This window comes from Chlamydotis macqueenii, chromosome 24 (genome assembly GCF_036417535.1).
Source record: "Chlamydotis macqueenii isolate bChlMac1 chromosome 24, bChlMac1.mat, whole genome shotgun sequence".
Lineage (NCBI taxonomy): Eukaryota > Metazoa > Chordata > Aves > Otidiformes > Otididae > Chlamydotis > Chlamydotis macqueenii.
The window spans coordinates 6,122,751-6,148,380 of NC_141579.1; the positions used below are offsets into that span (position 1 = coordinate 6,122,751).

The 25,630-nt window shown below is 52.7% G+C and overlaps 2 protein-coding genes and 1 long non-coding RNA gene across 3 annotated transcripts; all 3 read left to right on the forward strand.

Annotated features, from left to right (window-relative positions):
• Positions 1 to 1,985: 1,985 nt before the first annotated feature.
• LOC147597893 (ankyrin repeat and protein kinase domain-containing protein 1-like) lies at positions 1,986 to 5,637 on the forward strand. The gene is made up of 3 exons (XM_086765999.1): positions 1,986 to 2,173; positions 4,770 to 5,064; positions 5,482 to 5,637. Exons 1-3 carry the CDS (start codon positions 1,986 to 1,988, stop codon positions 5,635 to 5,637), a joined length of 639 nt encoding a protein of 212 aa, XP_086622125.1.
• Positions 5,638 to 7,946: 2,309 nt separating this feature from the next.
• On the forward strand, positions 7,947 to 9,798 carry LOC147597894 (uncharacterized). Its single transcript, XR_015261066.1, has 2 exons — positions 7,947 to 8,056; positions 9,102 to 9,798. It is a non-coding gene; the product is annotated as an uncharacterized LOC147597894 (long non-coding RNA).
• Positions 9,799 to 17,280: 7,482 nt separating this feature from the next.
• On the forward strand, positions 17,281 to 25,320 carry LOC104478890 (ankyrin repeat and protein kinase domain-containing protein 1). The gene is made up of 8 exons (XM_086766288.1): positions 17,281 to 17,468; positions 20,066 to 20,360; positions 20,778 to 20,929; positions 21,849 to 21,898; positions 21,996 to 22,151; positions 22,422 to 22,540; positions 23,529 to 23,574; positions 23,972 to 25,320. Exons 1-8 carry the CDS (start codon positions 17,281 to 17,283, stop codon positions 25,318 to 25,320), a joined length of 2,355 nt encoding a protein of 784 aa, XP_086622414.1.
• The last annotated feature ends 310 nt before the right edge of the window (positions 25,321 to 25,630 follow it).

A 25,630-nucleotide genomic window follows, 5' to 3' on the forward strand; every position in this document is an offset into this window, starting at 1 on the left:
CGGCGGCTCGAGCCCCCTGTAAGCAGGGGTGTGCAGCCTCTTTGGCCGCCGCTTTGCATGCCCAGCTCCGTTGCCCAGGGTGCCCGCGTCCGAGCCCGGCTCCGGCAGCGCTGTCGCCCGGGGGAGCAGCGGAGCACCAATTCGGTGAGAAAAGCCGATCCGCGAGGTGTTTTCCGGGGGGGGGGGGGGGGGTGTCGGGTGTTGGTGTCCTGATGTGGGGAGGACGGGCGGGGGTCAGGCGGAGCTGCGGAGGGCTCCCTCCGGGGACCGGCCGGGCGCCAGGGGTGGGAGCCGGAGCTTCTCGGTCCGGACGCGTCCTCCCGCCTTTGCAGCAGCTGCTGGTGGAGGAGAAAGAAGAGGAGTCCGTCGCGTGTGGGGGGAACTGCGAGACAAGAGCGAACGAGAGGAAACGACCGGTGGCGGGCAGAAGGGGCGAGAGAAAAGCGCTGCGGCACAACGCGTTCCTCCTCCCTGCCCCGAAACAGCTTCTGCTGCTGCCATTTCCCCAGCTAGTCAGTGCTGGGGGTGCCCAATAAAATGAATAAAACGCTTCTCCAGCTGTGTGTTCTCCGTTTAGCTACTTTTCTGCCCGGCTTTCCTTTAAGTGACACCAGCAAAATTGCACTGCATGTGCGATTTCATCCTTCAGCAACAGGTGGAATTTTTGCTGTGTGTTGGTCCTGGCTGATTGCAAGGGGAGTCTCGGGGAGATCAGGCACTCAGAACTTGTGTTGGCAGGTGAGTGCCAGCAAGCGGGAGTGGAGGTGGCCGGGGGTGGTACCTGGACCAGGAGCATCACACTTGGTGGGCAACTCTTAGGGCGTGGCAGGCAATCAGCAACAATCACACCTCAGACCCTATCGCGTTTTTTTTCCCTAAAAGGCTCAGAGCCTGGCTGGCTTTTTTTCCTTTTTCTTTTCCTTCTTTCCTTAAAGCCTTACAGTTGTGAGTGATGGGCCATTGTCAGAACACCTCGTGCCAAATGCAACGGAGAAGTAGCTTGTACTTCCAGCTGGGTTGGGCTTCCGCCAAGGATTTTTTCAGATTTGACAGGTAGCTAAACATTCCAGGTCAAGGCTCAATGATGATCGCCTTTCGGAAATACTAATTATTATTTGTATGGCAGTAGTGCTAAGGAGGCCAGCACCACGTTGCATTTGACATTGACTTACCTACAGAGATCGTCGCTGTGCTGAAGTCGTTAAAGACGTATATGCACAAGACCCAGACGAGCGTCATTAAACCCTTTTTACAGTTGGAGACTCAAGGCACACAGCGAGTAAGTCCTGCGTGCTGTAACTAGTGCTGACATGGTATGGTTAAACTGCTCAGACCAGCTCTTCAGTCTTCTCCTGTTTCTTCACATGCCCCCCGCGGACATTCGACAGCATACTTTATCCCTGAGGTAAGCGCTCTAGCTTGCCGTGGTTGGTGTATTTCAGCATTTTCTCAGGTTTGTGCGCTCGTGTTCGCCATGTTAGTTCTGGGGTCTTCTCTGTTCTTTATCTTTCTGTTTTCCTTTTTCTTTCTGGCTCACATAAGCAATGCTTGCAGATTTCTCTCTGTGTAAGGCCTTCCTTACACCTTCACCCAGCCTATACTGGTGCCTCAGGTGAGGAGTCCCGTCTTCAGCACAGTGCGATTGCTGAAGGGTTGTTGCATTGCACCTTTTTTGCCTTGTATCCATCCAGCATTTGCCCACCCAGTGCTCGGCACGAGAGAGGAGGGCAGCCCTGTGGAAACGCAGACGTGTACCCAGCCTGGCCAAGCTCCGCAGCAGCCTAGCATGAGCACCTGGAATTCAGTAACGCAGCTCCTCTGCATGCCAAATGAGAGTGACACTTAGGATCCACCTCTTGGCAGTAACATGGCTCACCTCAGGTAACTCCCTACCTCCCTGTGCAAGTCACAAGGAGGAAGAGCTCCTTTATTCTTCTCTGATACTGCCTGAGCAGGAGGCAGCCAGCCAGGCTGCCTTTTCTGTCATGACTTCGGAGAAAGACCGGCAACTGAGCAGCTTAACTGTTTTTAATAAGGAGGATTTTGAAGAAGACTGGGTTAAAGTGGCCAGCGGAGGCTTTGGGCATGTGTACCAAGTCAAGCACAAGAGGTGGAGAACAGTTTATGCAGTGAAATGCTCGCCGTACCTGCTGCAGGACTCCAACGTGGAGAGGTAACTGTGCGCTCTCTTCTAGCTCAGCAGTTCAAACTGTCAGTTAGAGCCATCTACAGTGATTCGTGCTACAGCTCTGAAGGAAATGTTCTCGTGGCTCCTTCTCCCTGGGGAGTTACGATTTTGGTATCCGAAGGGAGTGGAAAAAAACACTGGTGATCTGGAGTTGTACCTCTTTCTTTCTTGTGTGTGTATGTGCATGTGCAAGTGGGAAAGGAGCGCTTAATTGAACAATTAGCATTGAAATCTGGAGGCTGAAGTAGGCATCTTAGACTAAACACAGGCATGTGGATAAAAGCAGCCTGATTACTTATTTGCGGCTTTCACTGGACAGTGGGACTAATGGGTATCTTTTCAACTAAATTAGTCATTAAAACCACCAGGTTTAAAGCTGAAGGATAGAGAATTTCCAGCTGTTTTTGCTGGGCTTGTAAAGCACTCGGCTCCCTCGCTTGCCTTACCCTCCAGACTTGTTCTTTCCTCTCTACATCTGAAAATCTGAGTTTGGGAAAAATATCTAACAGTACATGTGCCTTTACTAGTTACTGTACTGGTCTCCTAAGGACTGCAGTTATGCTATTTTGTCATTAAAACAACTTTGCACTCCAGTGTAGTGTTATAAAAGGCTTTCCTACCCCTTACGTATGTCCAAGCAGCCTGACATACACTTTTCAGTAACCCCTGTGAGTTCTGGATTACAAGGCAAGACCATGCTATCCCGCACTACGGCTGTGCCCGAAATCCTTCCTTTCCGTGGGGCTTGTAAGGTTCCTGTAGCCTTGTGCATCTGGGGGGTATTGTTCAGTGGCTGTTTCTACGTGCTTTAAAAGGTTTCCACATTTGTGAGAGGCAGACCGTCAGCGTCCAGTTTGTCTAATGCACAACTACCCACAGAGAACATCTCTGAGTGCACGGCATATGAATCTGTCATGAGCCTTTTCGTGCGTATTACAATATGGTTTCGGTTTATCTGTCAGCACTAAGTACAAGCCCCAGATGCAAAACCGAAAGCTTCTCCAGGCCACTCAGTGATTTGAAAAAAGCGCACCTGCACAGATTATCTGGTAAGGGAGGCAGAAGTTTCAGAGGAGCTTTTAAAAGTTGTTAGCAGTCCTGTCTGTGGGCTTGTAAAAACAGTGTGTCTCGTCGGTAGCTACGAATGAAGACAGTGGTGTGGTGGCCTCCATCTGCTCACATTCTTGGTGCATAACCAGCTGCTTCGCACTGTTCGTTCAAAATGACGGGGCAAATTGACAGCAAGTTCATTAACCTCGGATGGTTTTGCTTGTCAGGACAAAACAGAAGATGGCTTTTGTGGGATGATGGAAGACGTCCCTGTGGGCACATAAAAGCAAGGAGGGCAGGTGCTCAGTGAATGCCACTGAACCTGTGTATCACCTGAGAGGAGGAAACAGAGCGGCTGGAAGATGGCTGTCACCGCAACTTCTGTCAGCTGCAAAGGCTCATAGTTTGCAGGTCTGTTGAGGCTAGAGAGAGAAAAAAAATCACGAGGAACCCACTGAACAAGAAAATACAGCCACAGAGGCAGTCACAGGATTTCCCAGAGGGCTGAAACACTCCGATTCGTATCTGGGAATCACTTTGGCACTCTTGTTTTTCTCCTTTACAGTCCTAATTTCTTGGGGTTCCCTCTGCTTGTCCAACATCCATCTTCCTGCTGTACCTTCTCAGGTATCTGTGCTAAAGGTGCAAATCCTCCTGGGATAACTTCACTCCCTCTGTTATGCGGGTCCGCCACGGGATCCAGCCTAACCTTCTGTGCAGGGCACCTCTCACCAGCCCCTGGGGTGCGAGGAGGGAGGCAGACAGGGGCTGTGCCCACTCATTCTGTCCCAGGAAGAGAAGCAGAAGTAACTTCTTTCTCCATGCCCATCATTTTCCTGGGAGGGGGCAGAATCAATCTGCAACCCTCTATGCCGCAGGTTGCAGCTGTCTTCCTGTGTCAAGCCTTTCTTCCACAGTGGGAAAGACAATACTTGAGATTCCTTACAAAGGTATGTTTTACTGTGAGGAGCCTGCTAGAGGAAGTCTGGCAGGTGGATTTGCTTAGCTGAACTGTGTTTAGAGCTATTAGTGGCCTGACCTAATGTTGCTGGAAGCTCAGATTCATTCCCAGGGCGTGCTTTTCACATGCAGTTTTGGCACTTTACTGCTTGGCTGCTGTCAGCGTGCTCTGGGCACCCCAACTCGTTCAGCAGGCTGGGAAATGTAAAGATTTAGTGAAACAGGTCTGCCAGAACTGGCAACAACGGACAGACATGTCTAGACTCCCTCTGGGACCCGAATCACCACGTTCAGGGACAGAAAGCTGCAGGCAGAGGCGCAGGTATAGGTGCGGCCAAGGCGTGCCCTCTGGCCGTGCAAGCCTCTCTGCACTCAAGCTCTGTGGCTTCGTTTGCCATTGGACACCAGCTGCCTGCAAGCAGTGTGCAGGCTGTCACTGAGGCTGCCCTGCTGACACGTGGTGTAGGAAAAAGGCAAGGATGTCACTAAGATGCTATACAGTAACTTAGCCTGTGAATCAATTGATACTGTATCTTGGTTCCTTTTTTTTTTTCCTTTGTTATTTTTCCAGAACCAGTATAAACTGTCTAATGGAAGAAGCAACCAAGATGGAGAAAATAAAATTCCAGCACATTGTCACTATCTATGGGATCTGCAACAGCCCTTTGGGGATAGTGATGGAATATATGGCGAGAGGGTCCTTGGAGAAAATTCTTCCCACTCACAAAATGTCCTGGCAGCTCAAATTCCGGGTTATCCATGAGATGGGCTTGGCTATGAATTTCCTGCATAGCATGACACCTCCTTTGCTGCACTTAGATCTAAAACCAGGGAACATTCTCCTAGATGGGAATATGCATGTCAAGGTATGACCTTAATGCTGTGTTTGTAGGGACGGGTTATTTCTCAAATGAGAGAAGGGTTATTTTTGCCAAATGCATCCAGAATCCTAGTAAGTTAGGTTCTTCAGGAACACTCAATAAAAGATTGACCAGTGGGGCTTATAAGAAGCAGCCAGTAAACAAATTACATGGTATTTTCAAGATCATACAAGCAATCTGTGCCAGAACTGGGAACTTAAGGCTCCAACTTAGGAGGAGATGCTGATCTGCTGGACTCAGTGAAAAGCACTGAGTACAATTTTACTGAGGTTTTAGCAAGTTTCAGCTGCTAGGCACCTCCTTATACCTCATCATGAAGGACTGAGGTATCTCCCAGCTACTATAATGGGGGGGTGAGACGGTGAGCATTATGGGGGAGGCTCTCATTTTTTCTGCTTGCAGATCTCAGACTTCGGGCTATCAAAATGGATGGAGCAGTCTAGCCAAATGCAATATATTGAAAGCTCTGCTTTGAGAGGCACTTTGAGCTACATCCCTCCAGAAATGTTTCTCCAGAACAGCAAGCCCCCAGGAGTCAAATACGATGTGTACAGGTAAGGGCTGCCTTTCTGTCCAGAGGTCCCACAGGGGAGCGAGAGAAACTGGCACGTCGCCTCATTGTGTTTATATTCTGTCTCTCTGCCTCGCCTGATGTCCTTGGTGGGGAGCACGCTGGAGGTGACATGTGGTGCTCCAACCTCAGTGGTGGAGAGTGAGGGGGAGCGGGATTATCTGTGGGTAATCATCTGTCTCTTACCAGATGCACCTCTGTGCAGCTCCGATCCTGTATGAGCTGCAGGCTGTATTGCCTTAGTTCTTCCTTCCAGCACATACAGCTGTCTCTTAATCTCCTGCATACTGTGTCTCCTAAAGCCCCAGCTGAATTTCCACTCTCAGTTAAGCTAAGTGAGCTCACAGTGCTTTATTTTCACTTTACGACTGCAAACAATTTACCGTTGCTTTGTGTAATTGGCATGAGAAGTGCATGTTCTGGTTTTGTTAGTGAGGGGGGGCCTAAGGTGGCAGCTTCTGTAGGAAACTGCTAGAAGTCGCTCCCCTTTGTTCAGTGGACTCGGCCGGGCCTAGGGCGGACCCGCTGCTGGCCAAGGCCAAGCCAATTGGTAGCAGAATGTCCCGTGATAACGCCTCTGCGATAACGTATTTAAGTAGGGGAAAACAGGAAAAAAGGAGGAGAAGATGTGAAGCAGCTGAGCGGGGGGGCAGAGAGGGGGAGGCGCGAGCCTCGTGGGCCTTGCAGGCCTCACCCTCTGGCCTCCCGCCGGGCAGCCGACTGGGCCCAACTCGGCCCGGCCCGGCTGCAAGAAGTGGAGAGGAGATGAGAAGTGAATAAGATGTAAAAAGGATCCTGAGAGGCGTCTGCCAGCCTGTTGTGAGGAACGGCTGCAGACGCCAAGGTCAGTGAAGAAGGAGGGGGAGGAGTAATGCGGCTCCTGGCCAAGATTCCTCTGCAACTCGTGGTGACGACCATGGTGGAGCGGGTTGTCCCCCTGCAGCCCATGGAGGTCCACGGAGGGGCAGAGATCCACCTGCAGCCCGTGGAGGACCCCACGCCAGAGCAGGTGGAGGCCTGAAGGAGGCTGTGGCCCGTGGAGGGCCCGCTGGGACAGCTGTTCTAGAGGGACTGCACCCCGTGGAAGACATGACCCACGCCGGAGCAGTTTCACGGAGGACTGTGGCCCGTGGGAGGGACCCCACGCTGGAGCAGAGGAGGAATGCGAGGAGTTCTTCCCCTGACGATGATATAGCGGCGTAAAACAACGCGTGATGAACTGACCGCGACCCCCATTCCCTTTTCCCGCCCCGTGCCGCTCGGGAGGGGAAGGTAGTAGAGATAATGTTAAGCCTGGGAAGAGGGAGGGGTGGGGGGAGGTTATCTTGTTCCCTGTCTCATTCTCCTGCTAATTTTAGAAATAAATGAATAGTTTCCCCAAGTCGAGTCTGTTTTGCCCGTGACGGTAACTTTAAGGATTTCTCCCCGTCCTTATCTCAAACCTTGAGCCGTTTTTCCTTATATTTTCTCTCCCTGTTCTCTCGGAGTGTGGGGGGAGTGAGAGAGAGACTGCGTAGTCTGGTCCGATCGGGGCTGAACTACGACAGTGCATCAACAAATAAACAAGTAGCAACCTTATAGGAGAATTGGAAGGAAAAGGCTCTGCAGAACTATATAACTTTGCATTGTAGAATTCTGTGAAAGGGCTCAAATCTGTCTCTATACTGGATTGTCCTGGGTCTGGGATGTGGAAGTTTTCAGGCTTCCACAAGCTTGGAGGACTTGGAGTGGTTGAGCTGCACAGCAGAGCTAGACAAGCTTCAAAAACTCAGCCAGTCAGGCTGAGCTGCTTTTAAGAAGCTTTGGCAGCAATTAGAAAATCAGTCGCACGAGCAAGTGAAGGATGAATGTCTGCATCTTGCTTATGCCCTGCTTGCTCTAACAGTGCTTCCTGACCTGCAGACACAACCACTGGGACTAAAGAGAGAGCTGGGCTCCCTGGGAGAACTCAGCCACCTCCTGGAACAAAGTCACCACATCAGGATCATCCCGTGTGTGGTCAATCCCTTTGTTAAAAGTCTGGAAGAGGGGTTAATGATAGGAAATGGTAGCAACGTTTCCTAGGGAAAAGGAATTAGGGAAGAGATTTACATACAGGCTGGTCATTGGGCAACTCACTTTTTGGAATGACAGCAGAGCTGGACAAAGACTGGCTCTGAGGAGAGCTGCTCCGATCAGCGCCGCGGTTGCGGTGGACTGCACGCAGTCGCTATTGCAGGAGATTCTCTTCAGGAATCGCCGGTACGCCTTCAAATGTTTTCATACATCTTTTGCAGGACTGCTTTGAAAGTGTGGAGCCATTCCTCCAGCCAAGTGACAGGAGCAGCTATAGAAACCTGCACAACCTGATCTCATTTGGTCCAGTTTTGAGAATGAAGAACCGGTTTCTATATAAACCTGTGGAAAGTGAGTCTCCCGTTTTTCCTTGTCTCTCTCTTTCAGTAGTTTCTGTTTGACTTTTCCTGCTGTAAGAAAAACAGTACACTTCTAACAACTTTCTTGACAGCCATCTGGTATGACTAGACTACAGCCCAACAACTCCTCACCTTTGTTTTGGCCTTCCTAAATCCCAAACATGATGGTTAATCAGTGCCGGATCCGACAGACTTTCAGACAGGAGACACAGCCAAATGCATCCTCTGCAGGAACTGCAGCTTTAGAAGGAGGAGAGGGGAGAAAAATAAGGCAGAATATCCTCTAGCTGAAAAGAATTTTCCTGCATGTAGCAGTATTTTGGTGAAACATGTTAACTGAGCATGAGGAATGTCATTAAAATAATTGAGAGATATTCACTCTTTCTTTCAAGTGGTTGGGCTTTAGCTGAGATGAGATGGGAGGAGTCTTTTAAATATTTTTTTTTCTGCTAGCTTTACAGCTTTTAGAATGAAACAGCAATGCAGTCTTTCTTTTTTTTTTTTTTTTTTGTACTGAGCTTAGCGAAGAGTCCCCATATTTAGAGGCAGTTATCTGGCAGAGCAAAGAAACAGCATCGCCAGGTAACTGGACAAAAATCTAACTAAGGAACGCTGGGTACAGAATGAGGCTGGCCACGAGTCAGGAGCATTTTCTTTTTTCTTCCAGTTTATAGGTGATACACAGCAGCTGGTTAATGTTGATAAGATGTTGTCCAGCTATTAGAAAGGAGTGACTCTGAAGCTGGCACAGCAGGAGCATGACAGACTTCTTAAACCCACTGGCACCATCCCCAAGAGCCACCTAACTTCTTGTGTTTTTACTTGTTTGTGCAAAAAATATTTACTGCTGGGATCTTATGGCACAGAAGTTGGTGTGTTTGAAATGACACCAACCTGTTCAGACTACTCCATGGAAGGAAACTTAGGCGTACCTGCTTGGCATACTATAAAGATGAATGGGAGTTTAACCTTCTCTTTCTTCTCCCTCCCTCTCTTAACGCTGTTCGCTGTTTGATTACTTCTTTCTTTATTTCCAGGTCCTGGTTCTGCCATGCTGGTACCCATTGTGCTGGGATCCCTTACTGGCTTTGCTGTCTTGGGCAGTGCTTTCGTAAGCCTTTGGCGGCATCATAGACAGAAAACCAAAACCACACACTATCCACAACTTGGAGAAATCCGTGGCCTGTGAGCTAAGAGCAGCCGCCTGGTCCTGCAGATCCCATGCCACTGCTACAACACTTAGAAAAGCAACTGATTTTACTTTGCACACCGTATTGCTTTTGTAGAGCTGCTGCTGACCCAGGGAGCAAGATACGCAGTCTCTGCTTTAAGCATGTCTCTCCTTCTTTTCTTTCCTTCCGCATGAGCGGGTCCATGAACTGCAGAGCAGAGGAAGAATTGTAGTAGTGGTCCAGCGATACAGGAGAGCAGAGCTTAAACTGCAGTATGTGGAAGCAGCAGCACACAGTCTGTTCACAGAAGTGGGAAAGCAGACAGGAAATCAGGGTGCAGAACAGACAGGTAAAATAAAACATTGTAGACTAAAGCCATGCCATCAAGGAGAAGGGAGTATTAGGAAAAATGGTGAAACCCAAGTTTATTAATTGGGCATCTGGACAAGGACCCGAGTGCTCCAGAGATCCAGCCACTTGGCTTAACAGCTTTTCTCACATCTAACATCTTCCTGTTCTACGTGTGTGTAATGAAACCTCATTTTAAAAAGTGGAGCCTTTCTTTGCTAGAGTCCTGTGAGACTGACTTGATCTCCTCACTGGTGCCAATTCACTTTTCCTGTTCTTGCTTGTGTTTGCCCAGTGCCTTGTACTGGTGGTGATTGTATCGAGTAGATGGAAAGAGGGAGGATCTTACTATTTCCAAAGGGTTGTGTGCAGTTTGAGCACTGAAAACTCTCAGTGCAGCTGCTCAGTTCACATGGCAGGACAGTGTCTGCTGGGCTGCCGGTGCCAGGGGTGCAACCACTGGACTGTTTTCTGAGTAGCTGACAGAGCTGGTAATCACAAATGGCGATTCCACTACAGATCCTGAGATGGCTGTACTGCCAGTAGTGCATTCACAGCTTCAGCAGACGTGGCTGCTGACGGAGCACTCCAGTAACAGACCAAGTCACTGGCACCTGTAGGATTGCACTGGAGAAAGGAAGCAATAGCACGTCGGGTACCATTTGTCTTTCTTGTGACAAATGCTCAAGAGTCTAAGAGCAGAGGTCATGGCTGACGCCAGAGCGGCTCCCCAGTTGCGCTTTGCAGGCGCAGGGCACGTGGCCCGTCAGCAGGGCGGCGCGTGGGCGCCTCGCGGGCGGGTGGGCGGGAACAGGCGCCGCGCGCAGGGGCTGCAGCGCGTGCGCGTCGCGGGCGGGCGGGAACAGGCGCCGCGCGCGAGGGCTGCAGCAGGTGCGCAGCGCGTGCGCGTCGCGGGCGGGCGGGCGGGCACAGGCGCCGCGCGCGAGGGCTGCAGCAGGTGCGCAGCGCGTGTCCCTTCGCGAGGGCTGCGCGCGGGCGCCTCGCGGGCGGGCGGGCGGGAAAAGGCGCGAGGAGGGGGGGTCACCAGCGGTCGCGCGCCTGTGTGAGGAGGCGGGCGGGCGTCTGAGGGGAAGGGGAGCAGGACCCGCCTGGGGAAGGGGCGGGCGGGCGGGGGTCGCCGCCGTCCGGGGAACGTCCGCGATCGCCTCGGGGAGGGCAGGCGGGCGGGGACATCGCCTTCGTGGGGAGGGGTCCACAATCGACTCGGGGCGGACGGGTTTTGGCGCCGCTGGGGAAGGGTCCTCAATCGACTCGGGGCGGACGGGTTTTGGCGCCGCCGGAGAAGGGTCCTCAATCGTCTCGGGGCGGACGGGTTTTGGCGCCGCCGGGGAAGGGTCCTCAATCGTCTCGGGGCGGACGGGTTTTGGCGCCGCCGGGGAAGGGTCCGCAATCGTCTCGGGGCGGACGGGTTTTGGCGCCGCCGGGGAAGGGTCCTCAATCGTCTCGGGGCGGACGGGTTTTGGCGCCGCCGGGGAAGGGTCCGCAATCGTCTCGGGGCGGGCGGGAAGGGGTCGATTGTCGCCGTCCGCGGGCTGCGAGCGCCACGGGGAGTGCGGGGGGTCAGGCGCCGTACCGGGGAGGCGCGGTCAGCAATCGCCACAGGGTTGCAGAGGATCCAGCCCCGTCGGGAGCGGCCGGGACCCCGGAGCAGCAGAGAGCCCTTCGCCCTACGTCCCTGCAGGGAGCACCGGAGCACCAAGGCGGTGACAAAAGCCCATCTGCGAGGTTTGCTTTTTATTTTTTATTTTTTTATTTTTTTTTCCTAGGAGGTAAGGGCGGGAGGACCGGTAGGGGTCGAGGGTACTGTGGAGGGCTCTCCCCGGTGCCCAGGGTCCGCTGCGGTGAGCTCCCTCGGGAACCGTAGGTGCTCCGACAGCTCCCTCCGGCGGCCGGCGTCCTTCTCGGTCCCGACCGCGTTCTCTCGCCTCTGCAGCAGCTGGTGGAGCAGACAGAGGAGGCATCCGTCGTGTGGCACTGCGAGGCAAGAGTGAGCGAGAAGAGGAGTAGAGGAAGCCCGGGAGACCGACGTGGAGGAAAGAGAAAGGCACTCTGGGCAAAGGGACCTCCCTGTCACCAGGGCTGTGGTCACACGAAGGTGTCCCCAGCACTTTTGGTGCCCTGGCTGGCTTTGCACTGGGCGACCTCCCTGTAACCAGGGCTCAGGTCTTTGCTTTTGTTGGCCTTCTGCCATGTTTCCCCATGGTTAGGCTGCCCGGAGAGAGGGGCAACCCTGTAAGGAGGGTGAGAGCCACCATCTCCGCCCCCGGGAGGGAAGGGGAGCTCCTGAAGATGGGGTGTTGTGCTGCAGCCAGGGCGGCCGGCCCGTAACCTGGGCGCGGGTCGGAGCCTCGGGCTCCGTGGGGCTTGTTGGGAGTGCCGAGGCGAAGGGGACCGCCCTGTAAGCAGGGCTGTGCCTGTCCCCTGCGCTCGGCGGGAGGGGCCCCCTGTAAGCAGGTGGGTATCTCTGGCCCCGGCCTTTCAGAGGCGTGGGGCCAGGATGTGTGGGGCTGGGCATGCCCTGCCCTCGCCCTCTTTCTCTCTGCCCTCAGCCCCGGGAGCTGCTTCGGAGAAGGAGAACCGCTTGGGAAGGCGGGAGGCTGGGGGGCGGGGGCCTCCTCCGGGTATTGGGTTCTGGCTGCAGGCGGGGCCTGGGTCCTGCCTGGGCAGCCCTGGTGCTGGGACGCCCTTATTTGCCTCCCCCAGGCTGCTAGGTACCGTGATTGTGGGAAGGGTGGGCCTACGGTGGCTGAGCCTGGGGGGGCTAGCGTTTTGTAGGGGGGGGAAGGGTGGTCGGGGGTCGGAGAGCTCTGTGGGGACCTCCCTCCGGGGGCTGGCGTCCTTCTCTCCTTCGGGTGGAGGAGCTGGTGCTTGACTGCGCCCTCGTTCCAGGGCTCCTGGAAAAGAAAAACAAGGCATCACATGGAGCGGTGAGGCAAGGGTGAGCGAGAGGGGGAGTGGCGGGCTTTGCTTTGGGCAAAGGGATCTCCCTGTCACTGGGGCTGTGGTCACACAAGACCATTGCCAGCACCTGCGGGCTTTACTCTGAGCGACCTCCCTGTAACCAGGGCTCGGTCTTTGCTTTTGCTGTCGTTGGCCTTTTGCCGTCTTGCTCCTTTGGCTGCCCGGAGAGAGTGGCGACCCTGTAAGGAGGGTGAGCGCCGCCCTCTCCGCACCCGAGGGGGAAAGGGAGCTCTCTGGACCCCAAGCCCACCCTGTAAGCAGGGGAGGGCCGTTTGCCCGTCCCGCGGCCCCGGCGGCTTTCTGCCTGCTGGCGGCCTGGCCAGCGTGACCCCCCTAGAGTTGGGGCGTGTCACGGCATTTGCCCCTTGGCCACCCGTGAAGCCCCTTGGCGTGTTGAGGCCCCTGTGGCCTCCACGCAGCCCCGGGGGCAGGTCTGCGGCTCTCCTCTCCGGCTCGGGGGTAGGGATGGCTCCCCAGACATTGGCTGCGCAGAGCTCGCTCTCCCTTCTGGAAAGATTTTCCCCTGTTTGTGTGTGCGTGTGCCTGCATCTACATGCGTGTCCGCGTGAGTGAGCGAGCGAATGAGCTTTTTGTTTAGGCCCTTGTTGAAGTTGCTGCAGCGTACTTAGCTTGAACTTCCCGGGAGGGAGAGAAGGGCTCTGTGCAGTAACAGGGGGGCCCCCTCGGAGCAGCCCGCGAGCGGAGGGAGGGTCCGGGCTCGCCCCTTCTTTCCAAGGACGGAGCGAAGCCGCTTAGTCGTAGTGCGGGCAAGGCGACCTGCCCGGAGTCAGGGCCTGGGTCTGCGCCCGCGCGGCTGCCTGTCCTGCTGGCGACCTGCCAGCGTGACAGCCCCGTACTCGGGGCGCGTGTGTCACCAGCCGTGGAGCCCTCTGTCCCCAGGAGCAGCCCGAGCTCCCTGTAAGCAGGGCTGGGGAAGGCTGCTTTAGCCAGCCGAGAGGAACGAGCCCTCCCTCGCCCTTTAGAAGGGTGCCGGTTGAGGAAGCGCCGTGCCGGAGGGCGCGGTCCCGCCTTTGTGGCGCTGCTTTTGGCCGGGGCGACCTCCCCGCGCTGGGGTGGAGGTCGCTCCCTGGGCTCCTGAAGACGTAGTACGCGGTGGTGGTGTGCTGCAGCCAGGGCGGCCGGCCCGTAACCCGGGCGCGGGTCGGAGCCTCGGGCTCCGTGGGGCTTGTTGGGAGTGCCGAGGCGAGGGGGACCGCCCTGTAAGCAGGGCTGTGCCTGTCCCCTGCGCTCGGCGGGAGGTGCTCGGAGGGGACCCCCTGTAAGCAGGCGGGTATCTCTGGCCCCGGCCTTTCAGAGGCGCGGGGCCAGGGCGTGCGGGGCCGGGCGTGTGCCCTCCCGGCCCCCCGGCCTTTGGCCGTGAAGCTCCACCGCCTGGCTGTCGAGTCTCGTTCCTGTGGCTGGGGGGGAAGGCCGAGCTCTCTGGCCCCCTGGGTGTGGACCCGCCTGTAAGCAGGGTCCGGGTCTGGGAGCCTTTGTGCTCAGCTGGCAGCCTGCGTGGGGTGACCGCCCCGTTAGCGGGGTGCGGGTCAGGGTGCCCCTGAATCGGAGAGAAGGAGCCTCCGTGGGCCTTTGGGACCAGGGCTGCCCTCTAAGTCAGGGCCCGGCCGCTGCCCTGGAGCCCCCTGTGCTTGGCGGGACCCCCTGTAATCAGGCGTAGGTGTCCCTGGCCCCTGCCCTTCAGCGGCAAAAATCTGGAAGTTGTCTCTTCTTAACGCAGAATTGGAATGGCTTCTAAAATCCTAGGGAACGGCGCTGAGCCAAGTACCTCCCCCAGAGTCACCAAAACCATCCCCAAAGCCCCAAGGATGCTCTTCTGGGACTGCAGCCCCTGAGGCGGGGAGGGCCCTTTGCCCAGAGCGCCTTTCTCTGCCCGCCGCTGCTCCTCTCGCTTGGTCTTGCCTCGCAGTTCCATGCACGATGGATGCCTCTTTTTTTTTTTTTCTTCCCCGGGAGCCGTTGCCAGGTTGCCAGGGAGGGTGGGTGCAGTCAGGTGCCGGTTCCTCCGGCTGGAGAACGGCGGGGCGCCGGCCCCCGGAGGAACCTCGCCGCGGCGCACCCTGACCTCGGGCCATCCTTCCCCCCTGCCCCGTCGGGCTCAGGCACCCCAGACCCGCTTTTGTCACCCCGTGGTGCCCACCAGCCTGGATGTTTAAAGGGCAGTGGCCCAGCTCAGGGCCTTAAAAGGGCCTCCCGGTGCCGGGGCTGCCCGGGTAGGACCTGGGCCCCGCCTGCTGCTTGCAGGCCCGGCCCCGGTGCTCGGAACGGGCCCCTTCCCCCCAGCTTCCCATCTCCCCGGCCTTTGCCGCCGCTTCTCTTTCCCCCAGGCTGCTCCTGAGGCGGAGGGCACGGGGAAGGGGGACCGGGGCACGGCAGGGCAGGGTAGGGCAGGGCAGCATGGGGCAGCAGACGTGGGGTGGCTAGCACCACTTGCAGGCCCCAAACACCAGCCACTTTCCAACCAGCCGCTCTGCGCTGACGTGACGGCTTCTCCCAAGTGATGAGGAACCCAGCTCAGGAAGTTCTGCCCAAGCCCCCAGAACCTCCCAGGAAAAGCCCTCGTCAAAGTCCCCAGCCACCGCTGCCGAGCCACCTGCCTCCAGGGCAGATAGTGCTCAGCTGGCAGCCTGTGCGGGGTGACCGCCCCGTTAGCGGGGTGCGGGTCAGGGTGCCCCTGAATCAGGGAGAAGGAGCCTCCGTGGGCCTTTGGGAGCCGGCGGCTCGAGCCCCCTGTAAGCAGGGGTGTGCAGCCTCTTTGGCCGCCGCTTTGCATGCCCAGCTCCGTTGCCCAGGGTGCCCGCGTCCGAGCCCGGCTCCGGCAGCGCTGTCGCCCGGGGGAGCAGCGGAGCACCAATTCGGTGAGAAAAGCCGATCCGCGAGGTGTTTTCCGGGGGGGGGGGGGGGTGTCGGGTGTTGGTGTCCTGATGTGGGGAGGACGGGCGGGGGTCAGGCGGAGCTGCGGAGGGCTCCCTCCGGGGACCGGCCGGGCGCCAGGGGTGGGAGCCGGAGCTTCTCGGTCCGGACGCGTCCTCCCGCCTTTGCAGCAGCTGCTGGTGGAGGAGAAAGAAGAGGAGTCCGTCGCGTGTGGGGGGAACTGCGAGACAAGAGCGAACGAGAGGAAACGACCGGTGGCGGGCAGAAGGGGCGAGAGAAAAGCGCTGCGGCACAACGCGTTCCTCCTCCCTGCCCCGAAACAGCTTCTGCTGCTGCCATTTCCCCAGCTAGTCAGTGCTGGGGGTGCCCAATAAAATGAATAAAACGCTTCTCCAGCTGTGTGTTCTCCGTTTAGCTACTTTTCTGCCCGGCTTTCCTTTAAGTGACACCAGCAAAATTGCACTGCATGTGCGATTTCATCCTTCAGCAACAGGTGGAATTTTTGCTGTGTGTTGGTCCTGGCTGATTGCAAGGGGAGTCTCGGGGAGATCAGGCACTCAGAACTTGTGTTGGCAGGTGAGTGCCAGCAAGCGGGAGTGGAGGTGGCCGGGGGTGGTACCTGGACCAGGAGCATCACACTTGGTGGGCAACTCTTAGGGCGTGGCAGGCAATCAGCAACAATCACACCTCAGACCCTATCGCGTTTTTTTCCCTAAAAGGCTCAGAGCCTGGCTGGCTTTTTTTCCTTTTTCTTTTCCTTCTTTCCTTAAAGCCTTACAGTTGTGAGTGATGGGCCATTGTCAGAACACCTCGTGCCAAATGCAACGGAGAAGTAGCTTGTACTTCCAGCTGGGTTGGGCTTCCGCCAAGGATTTTTTCAGATTTGACAGGTAGCTAAACATTCCAGGTCAAGACTCAATGATGATCGCCTTTCGGAAATACTAATTATTATTTGTATGGCAGTAGTGCTAAGGAGGCCAGCACCACGTTGCATTTGACATTGACTTACCTACAGAGATCGTCGCTGTGCTGAAGTCGTTAAAGACGTATATGCACAAGACCCAGACGAGCGTCATTAAACCCTTTTTACAGTTGGAGACTCAAGGCACACAGCGAGTAAGTCCTGCGTGCTGTAACTAGTGCTGACATGGTATGGTTAAACTGCTCAGACCAGCTCTTCAGTCTTCTCCTGTTTCTTCACATGCCCCCCGCGGACATTCGACAGCATACTTTATCCCTGAGGTAAGCGCTCTAGCTTGCCGTGGTTGGTGTATTTCAGCATTTTCTCAGGTTTGTGCGCTCGTGTTCGCCATGTTAGTTCTGGGGTCTTCTCTGTTCTTTATCTTTCTGTTTTCCTTTTTCTTTCTGGCTCACATAAGCAATGCTTGCAGATTTCTCTCTGTGTAAGGCCTTCCTTACACCTTCACCCAGCCTATACTGGTGCCTCAGGTGAGGAGTCCCGTCTTCAGCACAGTGCGATTGCTGAAGGGTTGTTGCATTGCACCTTTTTTGCCTTGTATCCATCCAGCATTTGCCCACCCAGTGCTCGGCACGAGAGAGGAGGGCAGCCCTGTGGAAACGCAGACGTGTACCCAGCCTGGCCAAGCTCCGCAGCAGCCTAGCATGAGCACCTGGAATTCAGTAACGCAGCTCCTCTGCATGCCAAATGAGAGTGACACTTAGGATCCACCTCTTGGCAGTAACATGGCTCACCTCAGGTAACTCCCTACCTCCCTGTGCAAGTCACAAGGAGGAAGAGCTCCTTTATTCTTCTCTGATACTGCCTGAGCAGGAGGCAGCCAGCCAGGCTGCCTTTTCTGTCATGACTTCGGAGAAAGACCGGCAACTGAGCAGCTTAACTGTTTTTAATAAGGAGGATTTTGAAGAAGACTGGGTTAAAGTGGCCAGCGGAGGCTTTGGGCATGTGTACCAAGTCAAGCACAAGAGGTGGAGAACAGTTTATGCAGTGAAATGCTCGCCGTACCTGCTGCAGGACTCCAGCGTGGAGAGGTAACTGTGCGCTCTCTTCTAGCTCAGCAGTTCAAACTGTCAGTTAGAGCCATCTACAGTGATTCGTGCTACAGCTCTGAAGGAAATGTTCTCGTGGCTCCTTCTCCCTGGGGAGTTACGATTTTGGTATCCGAAGGGAGTGGAAAAAAACACTGGTGATCTGGAGTTGTACCTCTTTCTTTCTTGTGTGTGTATGTGCATGTGCAAGTGGGAAAGGAGCGCTTAATTGAACAATTAGCATTGAAATCTGGAGGCTGAAGTAGGCATCTTAGACTAAACACAGGCATGTGGATAAAAGCAGCCTGATTACTTATTTGCGGCTTTCACTGGACAGTGGGACTAATGGGTATCTTTTCAACTAAATTAGTCATTAAAACCACCAGGTTTAAAGCTGAAGGATAGAGAATTTCCAGCTGTTTTTGCTGGGCTTGTAAAGCACTCGGCTCCCTCGCTTGCCTTACCCTCCAGACTTGTTCTTTCCTCTCTACATCTGAAAATCTGAGTTTGGGAAAAATATCTAACAGTACATGTGCCTTTACTAGTTACTGTACTGGTCTCCTAAGGACTGCAGTTATGCTATTTTGTCATTAAAACAACTTTGCACTCCAGTGTAGTGTTATAAAAGGCTTTCCTACCCCTTACGTATGTCCAAGCAGCCTGACATACACTTTTCGGTAACCCCTGTGAGTTCTGGATTACAAGGCAAGACCATGCTATCCCGCACTACGGCTGTGCCCGAAATCCTTCCTTTCCGTGGGGCTTGTAAGGTTCCTGTAGCCTTGTGCATCTGGGGGGTATTGTTCAGTGGCTGTTTCTACGTGCTTTAAAAGGTTTCCACATTTGTGAGAGGCAGACCGTCAGCGTCCAGTTTGTCTAATGCACAACTACCCACAGAGAACATCTCTGAGTGCACGGCATATGAATCTGTCATGAGCCTTTTCGTGCGTATTACAATATGGTTTCGGTTTATCTGTCAGCACTAAGTACAAGCCCCAGATGCAAAACCGAAAGCTTCTCCAGGCCACTCAGTGATTTGAAAAAAGCGCACCTGCACAGATTATCTGGTAAGGGAGGCAGAAGTTTCAGAGGAGCTTTTAAAAGTTGTTAGCAGTCCTGTCTGTGGGCTTGTAAAAACAGTGTGTCTCGTCGGTAGCTACGAATGAAGACAGTGGTGTGGTGGCCTCCATCTGCTCACATTCTTGGTGCATAACCAGCTGCTTCGCACTGTTCGTTCAAAATGACGGGGCAAATTGACAGCAAGTTCATTAACCTCGGATGGTTTTGCTTGTCAGGACAAAACAGAAGATGGCTTTTGTGGGATGATGGAAGACGTCCCTGTGGGCACATAAAAGCAAGGAGGGCAGGTGCTCAGTGAATGCCACTGAACCTGTGTATCACCTGAGAGGAGGAAACAGAGCGGCTGGAAGATGGCTGTCACCGCAACTTCTGTCAGCTGCAAAGGCTCATAGTTTGCAGGTCTGTTGAGGCTAGAGAGAGAAAAAAAATCACGAGGAACCCACTGAACAAGAAAATACAGCCACAGAGGCAGTCACAGGATTTCCCAGAGGGCTGAAACACTCCGATTCGTATCTGGGAATCACTTTGGCACTCTTGTTTTTCTCCTTTACAGTCCTAATTTCTTGGGGTTCCCTCTGCTTGTCCAACATCCATCTTCCTGCTGTACCTTCTCAGGTATCTGTGCTAAAGGTGCAAATCCTCCTGGGATAACTTCACTCCCTCTGTTATGCGGGTCCGCCACGGGATCCAGCCTAACCTTCTGTGCAGGGCACCTCTCACCAGCCCCTGGGGTGCGAGGAGGGAGGCAGACAGGGGCTGTGCCCACTCATTCTGTCCCAGGAAGAGAAGCAGAAGTAACTTCTTTCTCCATGCCCATCATTTTCCTGGGAGGGGGCAGAATCAATCTGCAACCCTCTATGCCGCAGGTTGCAGCTGTCTTCCTGTGTCAAGCCTTTCTTCCACAGTGGGAAAGACAATACTTGAGATTCCTTACAAAGGTATGTTTTACTGTGAGGAGCCTGCTAGAGGAAGTCTGGCAGGTGGATTTGCTTAGCTGAACTGTGTTTAGAGCTATTAGTGGCCTGACCTAATGTTGCTGGAAGCTCAGATTCATTCCCAGGGCGTGCTTTTCACATGCAGTTTTGGCACTTTACTGCTTGGCTGCTGTCAGCGTGCTCTGGGCACCCCAACTCGTTCAGCAGGCTGGGAAATGTAAAGATTTAGTGAAACAGGTCTGCCAGAACTGGCAACAACGGACAGACATGTCTAGACTCCCTCTGGGACCCGAATCACCACGTTCAGGGACAGAAAGCTGCAGGCAGAGGCGCAGGTATAGGTGCGGCCAAGGCGTGCCCTCTGGCCGTGCAAGCCTCTCTGCACTCAAGCTCTGTGGCTTCGTTTGCCATTGGACACCAGCTGCCTGCAAGCAGTGTGCAGGCTGTCACTGAGGCTGCCCTGCTGACACGTGGTGTAGGAAAAAGGCAAGGATGTCACTAAGATGCTATACAGTAACTTAGCCTGTGAATCAATTGATACTGTATCTTGGTTCCATTTTTTTTTTTCCTTTGTTATTTTTCCAGAACCAGTATAAACTGTCTAATGGAAGAAGCAACCAAGATGGAGAAAATAAAATTCCAGCACATTGTCACTATCTATGGGATCTGCAACAGCCCTTTGGGGATAGTGATGGAATATATGGCGAGAGGGTCCTTGGAGAAAATTCTTCCCACTCACAAAATGTCCTGGCAGCTCAAATTCCGGGTTATCCATGAGATGGGCTTGGCTATGAATTTCCTGCATAGCATGACACCTCCTTTGCTGCACTTAGATCTAAAACCAGGGAACATTCTCCTAGATGGGAATATGCATGTCAAGGTATGACCTTAATGCTGTGTTTGTAGGGACGGGTTATTTCTCAAATGAGAGAAGGGTTATTTTTGCCAAATGCATCCAGAATCCTAGTAAGTTAGGTTCTTCAGGAACACTCAATAAAAGATTGACCAGTGGGGCTTATAAGAAGCAGCCAGTAAACAAATTACACGGTATTTTCAAGATCATACAAGCAATCTGTGCCAGAACTGGGAACTTAAGGCTCCAACTTAGGAGGAGATGCTGATCTGCTGGACTCAGTGAAAAGCACTGAGTACAATTTTACTGAGGTTTTAGCAAGTTTCAGCTGCTAGGCACCTCCTTATACCTCATCATGAAGGACTGAGGTATCTCCCAGCTACTATAATGGGGGGGTGAGACGGTGAGCATTATGGGGGAGGCTCTCATTTTTTCTGCTTGCAGATCTCAGACTTCGGGCTATCAAAATGGATGGAGCAGTCTAGCCGAATGCAATATATTGAAAGCTCTGCTTTGAGAGGCACTTTGAGCTACATCCCTCCAGAAATGTTTCTCCAGAACAGCAAGCCCCCAGGAGTCAAATACGATGTGTACAGGTAAGGGCTGCCTTTCTGTCCAGAGGTCCCACAGTGTTAGCTCTTTCACAGAGCGAGAGAAACTGGCACGTCGCCTCATTGTGTTTATATTCTGTCTCTCTGCCTCGCCTGATGTCCTTGGTGGGGAGCACGCTGGAGGTGACATGTGGTGCTCCAACCTCAGTGGTGGAGAGTGAGGGGGAGCGGGATTATCTGTGGGTAATCATCTGTCTCTTACCAGATGCACCTCTGTGCAGCTCCGATCCTGTATGAGCTGCAGGCTGTATTGCCTTAGGTTCCATTGTACCCTGGTAGGTTGCTGGAAGTTATTATAGAAAAGGAGTAAGATTAGAGCACAGAACAGACAGTGTCTGCTCTTTCAAGCAGTCTCTGGTTAGAATTATTTTGATTTTAAAACAGCTGTGGTATTCCTTGTCTACTTCGGTATTCAGCTGCATTTTTGCCAGTAATGGGTATAGAAAAGATTTCAACTCCACTTTTTTCCTTTTGGCCAAAGTGCTTTGCAGCCCACTTACACAAGCTACATCTATACATTCTGGAAATTTGTCAGCTCCTTAGCCGCTACACTGCACAGTAACCCGGGAAGCAAAGGAGGATTTGCATGGCCACAGGAACTTGCAGTAGTCAAGGGCTCTAAAACCCAGTGTGAATAAAGTGAAAAAAAGGCACTCAGACGTTGACTTTCACGGGAAATGCTCTAAAAGTCCCTCATTCACCAGACCCATCCTTTCGCTGAAGCGTCAGAGATGTATGTGATGGTTCATAAGAACTTGTCCTTTTGGCATGGGGGATGAAATCCTTCCATCCTGAAGAACTTCTGTCCTAATTTTCCCATTTCTCAAGAAGATGAAAGCAATAAGTGAATTTTATATTCATGTACTTATGGGAGTGATTGCTCATGATCTCTCATTGCCTGCAGCTTTGGAATTGTCATTTGGGAGGTACTTATGCAGAAGAAGCCTTACGCAGGTAAATACGAACACTTCTTACATGCTCTGCACTTATTCAATGTTTATTACAGCCGTCTTCACAGAGAAAAAGCCCAGTGCACGTTGCTCTTTTTCAGGAGCCAACATGATGGCCATTATTGTCAAGGTTGCAGCAGGAAAGAGGCCCTGCCTGGAACCCATCAGCGATGATTGGCCAGGGGAATGCCAGCAGATGATTGACTTGATGAAGAGGTGTTGGGACCAAGACCCTAAGCAAAGGCCAAGCTTTACCGGTACAGTAGCTGACTGTGACACGGATTAGCCAAGGGTCAGCTGCATGGATTAACAAGGGGGGAATAACTTATAACTCTTTGCCAGTTAAAATAAATCGCCTGTTGCCTTGGAAATGCTTAGGACCCATGTGCTGTCAACACATCCTCTTTCTCCCTCTTTCCTTCCTCCCCATGTGGAGGACATGTGGAAGACTTCCACAACCTTGGGTACTGACTGGGTTCTGAACATCTGGGTAGTCTGCACCGCTAACAGTCTTTTTCCTCTGGTAGATATCCCTGTAGAAACAGACATGCTGCTGTCCCTGATACAAAGCCTTGTCGTAGATCCAGAGAATGAGCGCCTTGTTAGGAAGATGTCCCACAAGCCTGCCATCTCTGGGAACCAGCAGGTGAGGAAGGCTTCCCAGTGCCATTCAAGAAATTCCACTGAGTCCTTTCCCTGTTCTTACCACTTCTTGAGAATGTTTCCTCTCTCATCACTGTTTATCCTCAGACGACAAGCGCACCTCAGCAGCCTTTGCGCAGTGTGTTTGCTTAGATTGTACATCTGTAATTCATTTATGGGGATAGGAAACTTGCAAATAAATGTAGCAAGCTGGCCAGTGTGCTAAATGATAGACAGTCCGAGAGGAAGACCTTCGTTCTACGTGCTCAGGTGAAGTGGGTTTATCATGTGAGTCTCAGTCATTAAAAGAAGCTCAAGCAGACACAGAATCATGGGGGTTCTCCTCATAGTACTGGCATGTGTGCTTAGACAACCATTTTTCAGCTCCATGGAACTGAGGACATTCCAGTTTAAAGAACTCTCATAGAAAGAAAAAAAAAAAAAAAGTGTTAAATCTCTGTGTTTCTCTGAGAAAAAAAAATTAAGTTTCGGGATAGTCACAATTTTAGCCCAGCTACAGGAATGCCTAGAAGTCAGCTTGATACAGGGAGAAGTAGCAGTTGAGAACTGTTGCTGTTTTGAGGTTTTGCCTACTTGTGCAGTCAGCAAGAGGGCTGTGCACTCAGGATAGAGGAGTGAGGAGGTGGGGGTGTTTGGGTTCCATATACAACAAAGACAACAACTAGCTGGGATGCTGCCATGGGCACGTGCTGCAATAAGGAAGTAGAATATCTGTATGTTTGGGAGCAAATGAGTAAGAAGAGGAAGATCTCATTGATGTCCAGAGATCATTTTCAGGGTCCTGCATTCCTGTTAGTGTCATGATTTGCTCTGCTGAGTTTTGGATGCAATAACAGGATTGGGTAAAAACCACTCAAATGATAAAACAAAATTCTCAAGCAGTAGAAAAAAAGAACTCCCTGCAAACATTATGGAATGCAAATAAGCAACTTCGTCTCACGGCTTTTTCTTTTTCCTTTCCTGCAAATTAGAGTGACAAAGAAGAGTTCACCTTCCCTCGAGAAACCAGAAGTTATGGTAAGTAGGGGAGTTCTTTATCATTCAAAAATAAATATGAATCTATGATTCTATAAAGAAGGGAAAGCCTACAAAAGATAGCCTATTTCCTTGCTCTCCAGTGATAAGGATGTGGCTTAAGAAAGTTTTCCATGTGGGTGACTTTTCTCTTTAAGTTAAGGAAAATGAACTAGAGAGGAAAGAGCAGGTTCTTGTGAGGGAGAGGCCAAATGTCTCACTGCTTTCTAAGAGACTGCGTATAGCAATCTTGCCTCATTTCATATTCCCTATCTCTAAAATGCCTTTTAGTTAATTTTGTACTCTGAAGATGCGCATGCTCTCCCGCCCATCTTGTGCACACCAAGCTGTTTCACACAGTCTTACTTCCTTTCTCCTGCTTTGTTTCCCCTGCCTTTAGAAACTGATAACCAGGTGGTTCGTATCCCACCTTCCTACGGTGAGGCTGAAAGTCCAGAGGACATCCTGTCTGAGGAAATCTCTCGAGTCCATGAAAATGGCCTCACATTGCTTCACCTCATGGTGATCCAGGGAAATGTGGAAAAGGTGAAGTTTCTCCTGAGCTGTAAAGCCCATGTGAACAGCCAGGTAGTCTGTGGCTACACCCCACTCATTATGGCTGTTCAGAAGAGGTCGCCGGAGATCTGCTCACTTCTGATGGAGCATGGTGCGGACATCAATATGCCTGATGATGATGGTTGGACACCTCTTCACTTCGCTGCTCAGAACGGGGATGACAGAATTGTACGCCTCTTGCTGGACCACCAGGCACAGGTAAATGCTCAAGAACATGATGGGTGGACCCCTCTGCACTTAGCATCACAGAACAACTTTGAGAACGTGGCCCGAGTACTGCTGTCTCGCCAGGCCGACTCCAACACCCAGGAGGTTGATGGGAAAACTGCCCTCCATGTGGCAGCGTGCTTTGGACACGTCAGCTTGGTGAAACTGCTTGCCAGTCAAGGAGCGGACCTGGAGAAAAAGCAGAAGAACCATAGAACCCCACTTCATGTTGCTGTGGAGAGGGGGAAGTTCAGGGTAGTCCATTATTTGCTGAAGAATGGGACCTCTGTCAACAGCCTGGATCAGAATCATTACAGTGCCCTGCACCTGGCTGTGGTGAGGGGGAAATACCTCATCTGTGAGAAGCTCATCAAGTACGGAGCCAATGTGGAGCTCAAGACAGACAAAGGCTGGACTCCCCTGCACCTGGCTTCTTTCAAAGGACACATTGAAATCATCCACCTCCTAAAAGACAGCCACGCCAAACTGAATGCCAAAGGAAGCATGGACTGGACACCGCTGCACTTGGCTACTCGCTACAGCGATGAGCCAGTAGTCTGTGAGCTATTGAGATGCGGGGCAGATCCCAACATCGCTGAGAAGTCAGAGTGGGCCCCTCTCCACTTTGCAGTCCAGCGGGGCTCCTTTTTGACTGTCATCAATCTCCTGGAATACAAGGCGGATGTCAACGCAAAGAACAAAGTGGGCTGGACACCCTTGCACCTTGCTGTCCTCAAGGGCAATATGGCCATCGTAAAGACCTTGATCAAGGCTGGTGCTCTGCTTGATGTGGAAGATATCACTGGCTGTACAGCCCTCCAGTTGGCAATCAGACATCAGAGAGAAAACATCATTACCCTACTTCAAGGCAAGGACTCCGTGATGAATAAGTCAGGGAGCAGGACTCCGGCGAATGATGCTAAGATTTCAAGACCTAAATTTGTTACAGGAAGGACAGATTTGTAGGTTCATCAAATGTGGAACTTATGACTTGAGTTTTCCAATATCAGGTGCTATCCCTTAAACCACCACATCCTGTCACCTGACGATTACAGGAAAAGACTGGTTTTTGATTTTTTTTTTTGTTAATAAAAGTTTCTAAGCATGAAGACTAAAAGAGGAAAAGAAAAAGGAGCTGCAGAAGGAAGCCAACAAATTGTTTTCCAGGGGCTGACCAAGCTTATAGAACATTTTAGCTTGGTGAGGCTGGCTTTAGGCAATGCTTTCCTGTTTTAAGTCTTACTGTGCAGGGAGGGAAATGGAGATACGTACTCTC

Coding starts and splice junctions, on each gene's coding strand:
- LOC104478890 (XM_086766288.1), top strand. CDS start 17,281: ATGACTTCGGAGAAAGACCGGCAACTGAGCAGCTTAACTGTTTTTAAT. Junction 20,930..21,848: donor GTCAAATACGATGTGTACAG/GTAAGGGCTGCC, acceptor CATTGCCTGCAG/CTTTGGAATTGTCATTTGGG. Junction 22,541..23,528: donor CCATCTCTGGGAACCAGCAG/GTGAGGAAGGCT, acceptor CCTGCAAATTAG/AGTGACAAAGAAGAGTTCAC.
- LOC147597893 (XM_086765999.1), top strand. CDS start 1,986: ATGACTTCGGAGAAAGACCGGCAACTGAGCAGCTTAACTGTTTTTAAT. Junction 2,174..4,769: donor CAGGACTCCAACGTGGAGAG/GTAACTGTGCGC, acceptor TTATTTTTCCAG/AACCAGTATAAACTGTCTAA. Junction 5,065..5,481: donor ATGGGAATATGCATGTCAAG/GTATGACCTTAA, acceptor TTCTGCTTGCAG/ATCTCAGACTTCGGGCTATC.